Source organism: Myotis brandtii, unplaced genomic scaffold, assembly GCF_000412655.1.
Source record: "Myotis brandtii unplaced genomic scaffold, ASM41265v1 scaffold369, whole genome shotgun sequence".
NCBI lineage: Eukaryota > Metazoa > Chordata > Mammalia > Chiroptera > Vespertilionidae > Myotis > Myotis brandtii.
The window spans coordinates 452,097-460,617 of NW_005364180.1; the positions used below are offsets into that span (position 1 = coordinate 452,097).

Genomic DNA, 8,521 nt, shown 5'->3' on the forward strand with positions numbered 1-8,521 from the left:
TGTCCCCCCCCCCCCCCCCCAGCTGGCCCCGGCCCTCTCCTGAGTCTGGGGCCTGGCGGAGGGTCCCTGGGTCTTAGGCGGGGCCACGCAGGCTGTTTGGGAGAAAGACCGGCCGCTCTGGGCAGAATGGCCTCCTCCTGGGCACCTGGCCCCCACTCCCTGGCTCCCAAGGGCTTACCGGACTTGGGGGGCCCTGACAGCAGAGGCTGCTGGGAAACAGCCCAACGGGGCCCCTGATTGGCTGCTGCCCTTGGACTTTGCCCTCCCGATAAGGAGGAGCAGAAATCATTAACTGAATCATTAACGGGACGGCCCCGCCCCACCAGCCGCCTGCCCTTTCTTTCCACCTTCCTCCTCCTCACTCCCTCCTCTGGGCCTCAGTGTCCCCCGCCTCCCAGCCGGGTGTGTATAGGGGGGGCCTCCTCTCCCACCCCAGTCTCCAGCCCCTGCTGCCAGTGTGTGGGGGTAGCCCCTGGGTTGGGGCCGGGGTCGGATGAGGTGATGGTCTGAGCTCTCACTGGGTGTGCTGCGGGGTCTGCTCCCCACGCTCCTTCTCCACACCTGTTTGTGCCTCCATTTTCTCCTCTGTAAAATGGGAGTGCAGTTGTGGTCCCAGCGCCTACCTCTCAGGGTTCTGATTGGGTAAACGGGGCCTGTGCGGGGCCTAGGACAGTGCCTGGCAGAGTAACGCTCCACAATGTCAGGCTGGATGGCGCGTGCGGTCCCGCAGGCAGGCTCACGGGGCGTATGTCCTCCCTTGGAGGATGTATTGGTCCACAGGGTAGGCTGGGGCCTTTGGCTGGCGCTGTGTGCCTTGGGAAAGCCCCTCACCCTCTCTGGGCTGCTTTTTCTAACGAGGAGACGGGTCGGCCTTGTTGCCCATGCTCCCGGATGGGTCTGGTCCTGGTGCCTGCTCCTGGCTCCTGGCACCTCCAGCGAGGCCCACCGACCCTTCACCTCAGAGATTTGGAACTTGGGGATGGGCAGGCGGGCCAGGGGGAGGGGCTTGACGTCCTTTGTCTTTACCTGCCGCACAGGCCCGAGGTTTTGCACATGTTGTTTCCCAGGAACCCTGGAGCTCAGTGGAGGTGCTGGTGGGTCCCCTCATTTCCGAGAGGGTGGCTGAGGCAGAGAGAGAGGTGACGTGTCCGGCTCACGCGGGGTGGCCACCGCGGAGCTGGGACGGGGTCCTGGGTCTCCTGACCTGCAGCCACTCACAGTGGGTGCCAGCCTGGAGCGAGGCAGGGCGTGCCCGTGCCCAGCGTCCTGACCAGCGCTGATGGCTGTGCTGGTGACTTCTGCCGCCCCGCACCCTCTGGGCCCCTCACTCAGAAGGTCAAGGTTGTATGATATAAACAGTGAGACCCCAGGAGTGCCAAGGCCTGGAATAGGGAGGGAAGAAAGGGCAAAACCCGGGCCCGGGTCCCCACTGGCCTGGACTATGGGCCGGGGGCTCCAGGGAACCCTGTCCCCCTCCTCCAGGCCGCATCAGTGGGAAAGTTCCTCCATCGGACCTCTCCCCCACCACCCCCGTAATGCATCACCGCAGCCTCCATCTCCCTGTGGAGGTTGAGGCCCTCCCTCCCTCCGGGGCCTTCGCTCCCTCCCCTCTTCACCTCTCAGGCCCCTGTGCTCTTCTCCCTCTGCGGGTCTCCCTCGTGGGGCCTGGGGCTGGGGTGGGAGGAGGGTGATCCCCACCCCCTGCCCTGCCAGCCTGCAGGGGCTGCCTTTGTCAGGGCGCTTGGGGGTCTTGACACCGAGTTTGCTCGGTTAGATCTGGCTCCAGCTGGAGCCGACGGGGAGGTGTGTTGGCCTGGGCCTGCCTTTGGGTCCGTGTGCATTTGTGTGCACGCGTGTACACGCCTGTGCCGTGTGCTGAGATGTGAGCATGCACAAGCATGCTCGTGCCCCAGGGCCTTTGCACTGGCTCCCACACCTGGAATGCTCCTCCCAGATATCCCTGTGGCTCACCTCCTTTACATCTTTGCTCAGCGAGGCCTGCCCTGACCTTCCTACTTAGAACTGCAGTTTCTCCCCGCCCTCCGGGCCCCCAGCCCCTCCCCCGGCTTTGTTTTCTCAGAGCCTCTGTCACCTTCTAAAACCCTATGGACTTTACTGACCTGTCATGTGGCTCTGCCTCCGGAATGTCAGCTCCACGTGGGCAGGTCTTGTTCATCTTGTTTACTGCTGTCCCTGGCACATGGCAGATGCTCAGTAAATAGTTGTTGGAATGAATGAGCACGTATGGAGCATGCTGGGGTGTGAACCTGTGTGTGTCAGTGTGGGAGGGGTGTGCCACCGTGTATACGTGTGTGTTCGTATGTACACAATCATGTGCGTGCCGGTGGATACCTGGCTGGGAGTACACCCTTGTGCACACACATGCGTGTGGGATACGGATGGAGACGTGCCCCGACCCCATGCTGCAGGGTCTCTATCCCACCTTTGTGGCCTGTCCGTCATGGTCCCCGTGGGAGAGGGCTGGGGGCCTCAGGCAGGAACTAACGCAGCCCTGGGGACTCCAAGGGCCCCTCAGGGCATCATGGGGCGCTAAGGGCTGGGGATCCCCAGAGCAAAGCAGAGGCCCCTGGGACTAATGCGGGTTCCCTCAGAACAGGTCGCAGCGGTGGGCTCAGTTCCGTTGGACCTGGCTTGGGGGCATCTGGGGCTGTGAGTTGAGCCTGGCGCCCGTGTGGCGGCTGGAGGAGGACACAGCTGAATCCCAGGGGCAGCCAGAGACTGCAGGTTCCCCGGAGGAGGTGGTCTCTGCAGAACGCGGGAATCTTCTGCGTTTTTAACAAGAAGTGGAGAGGGAACAGAGACAGCTGTGGCTTCGATTTAAGGACCTGCTGGCAGTGGCTCAAGAGCTGCATCCTTGTCCTTCAGCCCCAGGCTAACGGGATCTGCTGCCGGGGTACAAAGCCTGGCTTACAACATCAAGGGTCTGACCTGAAGGCGTGTTAAGTGAGAAGACTGGCCACAGGGGACAGCCAGCAGTTATCACAGTAATCGTAGATCATATTAATAGAGATAGCAAATCCAAACCAAGGGAGGTGGGAGACCACTGTGCCCTGTCCCGGTGTGAACTGGTTTGGGACAGGTTGATGAGCTCAGTCAATCCTGGGAGATGAGCCATAGCCCCGGGGGCCTCGGTAACTGGGGCGATTGGGGAGAGGTTGCGGGGGCAGGCAGGCTGACCCGTGGCGGGATGGCCAGCACCACGGCCTGGCGGCGGGACTGTGTCGTGCATAGCAGCATGGCGCTGGCCAGGCCTCAGAGGGGCTCAGGAGAAGGGGCAAGGCCCCCTCCGAGGCTCCCTGGAGCCAATTTGCAGCAAAGGGGAGCGGCATGGGGGACAGTGGGACAGCGGGGCAGGAAAGGAGATGGGGTCCCGAGAGAGATGGAGACAGCACTGCGCGCTGATTGAGGAATGGCCTCCTGGGGTAGGCGCCCCCCACCCTCTCCCTGAAGGCGCTGGGGCCCTGCTGCTCTGATAGAGAAGGAAGCCGGCCCAGGACAGGCACTTGCTGAGGTCGCACAGCTGGTGGGGGCGGTGTGTGCTATGTTGGCAGACGGGCCTCTCTGACCCCAGGGGCCCCATAGGGCATCATGGGGTGCCCAGGTGGGCAGTCTCCTGACCACTACCACCCTGACCTCCTGCCACTGCTTGGGGCCAGGGTGCCCCTCAGACTCCAGCCCCGGGGCGGACACTCAGCACAGCGGGGGCACAGGCTTGGGCCTCGTGCCCTGTGGGCCACGGGTTCAGGTGAGCTCGGCCTGGCCAGCGTCCTCAGGCCCTGGCCTGCCCTGCCCACAGCCACGTGGCTGACGGGATTTCCGCCATGTTTGGGGCATGAATTGACAAGTGCCCCATTGACGGGCAGGGGGGAGGGTGTGGGCAGGGCACAAGCCACCCACTGTGCCGGGTCCCCACCCTCCCCGTCCCCCAGGACAATGGCCGAGACTCAGCCAGTGGCCACAGCTGGTGGGGAGGGGGTGGGCATGAGCACGAGGAGGAGAGAAGGGAGGGGTCCAGGGCGGAGGACCACCTGGGCCCCCAGCCGCCCTCATCCCGCACCTGGCTCATGGCCCTTCGGTCCCCTTCTGCCCAGCTGAGTGGCCTTAAAGGAGGGAGGGGCGTGGAGGGAGGGGGCTCCTTCCCGCAGCCCCGGCCCAGCCTCCTGGGAAGGGGCAGTGTCTGGATCCTGTTAAGAGCAGGTAATAAAGGACCGAATTAATGAGAAGCATCTGGGGTGCACAGCTCAGCAGGGCAGAGACGGTACCTGGAGGGGCCCTGTCTAGCCCTGGCTCCTGACCACAGTGCGGCCTACCGGGTGGAGGGCCCCCGACCCAGACAGGCCTGGCTCCGGGGTCCTGCCAGCCACTTTGCTAGTCCACCCCGTGCACATTTATTGAGTGCCAGCTGAAGGCTTAGCTACGTGGATCCAGACAGGACAGTCACGCTTCCTGGGCCTCCATCTCCTCATCTGTAAAATGGAGAACAAGAAAGCCACCTGAGAACTAAGGATGAGTCCCATAAAGTGTGTGGTGGCGTTGGGCACGGTGACCACGCCGTGCGTGAGAGCTGTGGGAGCGGGCAGACCCGCCACCCGCCTGTGATGTCTGTGCCGGCAGGAGAGCCAAGAGCCTGGCGAGCGAGGAGAAAGGGGGCACCGCTCAGGAGGATGGGAGAGGCAGAGCCGGCCTCCCGGAGGGACTGACATTTAAGTCCAACCTGGAGAGCGCTAGGAGGGGGCTCCCTGGGGCTCGCGTAAAGGGCCTGATGTGCGGGGCAGGGGCGGGCGGGATGTTTGTCCGGGTCAGAATGGGGCCGGGCAGGACCATGGAGAGTTGCAGGGAGGAAACTGGGCAGGAGAGGAGGCTGTGGGCAGGCAGGGGGCCGTGAGCATGGGCCGTGGCTGAGGGTTGGAGAAGCGGGAGGGCGGGTGCTGGTGTGACCTGGTGGTACCATGTTCTGGCTGTGGGACCGGGGCGGCCTCGGCCTCCCAGGGCGGTCCTGCAGATGAGCAGGAGGTACGGCTTCCTCTGACAGGTATCTGCTGCTGGCTCAGCAATATTCCAGGGCTATTTCGGGAGCCGTGGGGGAGGGGGACCCCCAAGAGTGCCCAGGGGCCCTGCCTTCCTCCTGGGTTCCTGGGGGCTCCGCCCCAGCCTCAGGAATCCCAACCCCCACCCCGTCCTCCTGGAATGTTTGGTTAGAAATCCGCAGTGTGGTTCGTGGGGCAGGCTGGGGGCATCGCCTGGTAGCTGGACCCTTTAGGCCGGGCAGGCTGTGCGGGGAGCAAACCAGGCAGGCCTCCAGGGCTCCCAGCAAAGGGGACGATGTGGGGTCATTGTTCCTCAGGAGGCCCACCAACCCCCAAACCTCAGTCTTGTCTCCGACTCCTGCCCCAGGGGCTCCCTCCTCCCTCCTCCGTCCACCCGGCCCCTGGCACGGGAGGGTCTCTCCTCCCCACAACCACATCTGGTTCTCGTTAGGGTCCCAGGATGCCTCCGCCTGCGGCCCCCCTCTCCTGGGGGAGGTGGGCAGGAGGATTAGGGGTGATTAGGAACACTCCTGGCCAGGGGAGAAGGAGGAGGGAAAGAAGGGCCTGGCCTGTTATAAATAGCAACACCGTGACTCCATCACCCCATCATTCACTGTCGATTCCAAGTTCAGTCTCAAACCTGCAGCTTCAGCGGCCGGGGGGGCGGGGGGGCCGGGGGGAGGGTGCCCTGCTGTGCCCGCTCCCTCTCCATCTCCTGTGCTTGGTCCTCCCTCAGGAGCCCTCTCCCCCGCCCATCAGGTGGGGGTCCCAGGGGGGCGGGGAGGTCTCCGTAAGCACCAACCACACCGTCCCCTGGAGTCAGGCCCCTGCACCTGGGCTTGCCTCCTCCTTGCTGGGTTGCCTTGGGCCGGGGCCTTGCCCTCTCTGGACGAAGGGAATGAAGCGAAGAACATCAAGTCTGCAGACTTGATTGGGAGGTAAACCCATAGAGCACGGGGAGCGGTGTGGGCCAGGCAGGTGAGCCATGGTGCCACCATCTATCACGTCACCGTCACCGTCACCGGTCGGGAAGGTGGTCGCGCGGCCATGAGGAGCCTGCGGTGCTTGCATGTAATAAGCCCCTGTGATTGTTCACGTACTTGGCTCCAAACCGGCCTGGCATGCAGTAGGCGCTCAGTCAGTGGACCTTTGGCTAGCAGGGAAGGATGGGTGGAGAAGGGGTTCTGGAACCTCGGCGAGCAGACTGGTCATTTCCGGCTGAGAAGCTCCCCTTGCCCGGGCCACATGGGGCCCTGGATGGCCATTGGCCGAGCTCGGTGGGTGTCCCTGGCTCCTGGCGGGGTGAGCCAGGGGTGGGGGCAGCAGGAGGGCCTGTCCCAGGCAGCGCGTGACTCCCAGGAGGGCTTAGCCCTCGTTAATCACCTAAGCGGGGCTCAGCATTCCTGAGATGCCGGCCGGGGCCGGGGAGGAGCCGGGCGGGGGGCTCCGGGGACCCCCGGGCTCTGGGAACGGGAAGTGAGCTCAGCCACTCCGTCTGCGGAGCCCCCGCTCTGTGCCAGGCGCCCTGCAGCCCTCAACTTGTTTCACCCTCAAAACGAGCCTGGAAAGTGTTCGCTGTTCCTGTCCACATTTTACTCAGGAGGAGACTGAGGCACAGAGAGGGTGTGTGGCCTGCCCAGTGTCACCCAGCGGGGAGTAGGTGAGCCCGGATTTGTTCCCGGGCCTGTCTCAGCTCCCAGGGCTCACCAGGGGGAACATGAGGTGCAGACCCCAGACTCAGCTCCAGGGGCCTGTGGGAGGTGCCTTCTGCCTCAGTGGGCTGCCCACGCAGGCCAGCGGCGTGGGTGGGGCCATCCTCCATTATCGGGGCTGACGCATCTCCCACGTCAGCCCCCTTATCACCCCTCCCTCTGGCTCCCCCCGCAAGGTGACCCTGGGAGGGGAAAGGCCAGCGCCTCCCCCTCCTCCCCGCCGACGCGCCGGAGAACATGGGCCGCCCTTTCTGTGCGTCCCTCCCTGCGGGAGGGTAGGGCCCGGCCAACTGGGAGGGCCCCGGAGAGGGCGGGTGGAGAGCAGGCCCAGTCCGCCATCATGTTGCCGCTACGAAGCCAGGGCAGGCCCTCACCTCTCTGGGCCTCTCGCTGTGCGAAACCGGCTAAGCACCCCAGCCTGTCACGGGGTGACGGGCATGTGCAGTGGGAGTGAGCTGGGCACGCCCGTTTCTGTCCCCGCTCCCTCCCGCACTGGGCCGTGGGGTGCAAGAGGCTCCCCCAGCCCATGCCTCCCCCCCCCCATGTGTGGTCCACCTACTAGGCCTCCTCTCCCTCCCGGGTGCCCACATGTGGGGCCGGCTACTGAACAGGGCAGGACAGGGCCCCAGGGCAGCGGACGGCCACTGGGCTTCTTGTTCCTCAGCCCCACGGGCAGGGGGACGGCTGCCCCCTTTTACAGAGGAGAGGAGGGGCTGCTCCTGTGAGGACGCTGGAAAGGGGTGGAGGGCAGGAAGCCGCTGTCTGTCCGGATCTGCGCTCTGGCCCCCTCCCCTCCTTGTTGACTCCAGGTGGCCCTGTGGGCTGGGGTGGTCAGTGCCTCCCGGGAGGGGTGTCAGGCGGGGGACGATGAGGGACCCTGCCCCACAGGGGTGTGTGGGGAGCCGGGCACGGCCGTGGCATACTCATGCCAGCTCAGCCTGGCTCAGTGACCCTGAGTGGGGGCGATGAAAGGCTTAGAAAAGACAGACACGAGAATGAAAGCTGGGCCTTGGTGGGACGCTGCCCCTCTGATGGACAGCGCCCACAAGCCGTGTCTTTATTTTATAGCAGATGCCACGAGGCAAAGTAAGGGCGTGATCAAGATGTTTACAACATTCTCATGGGTTTCAGTCCTACTCAACTACATGCACCTGAACTCTATCAAGCCCACATCACTCAGGCACGTGGGGCCACGTGTTCAGACCACAGGCTCAAGCTCACAGCTATAGCTGTTGGCTATAATTGTGCTGGGAGGGCTCTGCCCTCCAGCTGGGACTTGCACGTGGCCATGAGAGGATCGTGCCCTCTCCTCAGTCCGAGGCTTGAACCTGTCCAGAACACTGTAGCGGCGCCCCGCAGCGGGGGACATGGATGGGGAGGAGACCCCACCTGGCGTGAGTTGGAGGGCTGGGCCCGGAGGCCCACGAGTCTCGGGGAGCTGTACCCACTGCTCCCGGCTCACGTCTGCCCCTCCCCGCAGGCCACGACCTCAGCGGGGCCCTGGAGCCCTCCAACATCGACACCAGCATCCTGGAGGAGTACATCAGCAAGGAGGACGCCTCGGACCTGTGAGTGCCCGGCCCGCCTCCCGCCCTGCCCTCCGGCCTCGCCTCCACCTGGGAGGGGACAGGCCCTGCCTGGGACAGGCTGACCCCCAGTCTGCCTTGCGGGTGGGGCCCCGGGGTCCTGGCTGGCGCTGAGCTTCCCCCCTTCTCCGCAGCTGCTTCCCTGACATCTCTGCTCCAGCCAGTACCGCCTCCT

General features: G+C 64.6%; 1 protein-coding gene across 1 annotated transcript in view; it reads left to right on the plus strand.

The window, feature by feature from the left end:
* Positions 1–6,293: 6,293 nt before the first annotated feature.
* Positions 6,294–8,521, plus strand: part of MYRF (myelin regulatory factor) — a 24,790-nt gene continuing 22,562 nt past the window's right edge. Inside the window, 3 exon segments of the mRNA XM_014544544.1 lie at positions 6,294–6,350; positions 8,180–8,328; positions 8,481–8,519. Of these exon segments, the coding sequence (XP_014400030.1) occupies positions 6,294–6,350; positions 8,180–8,328; positions 8,481–8,519 (245 nt within the window).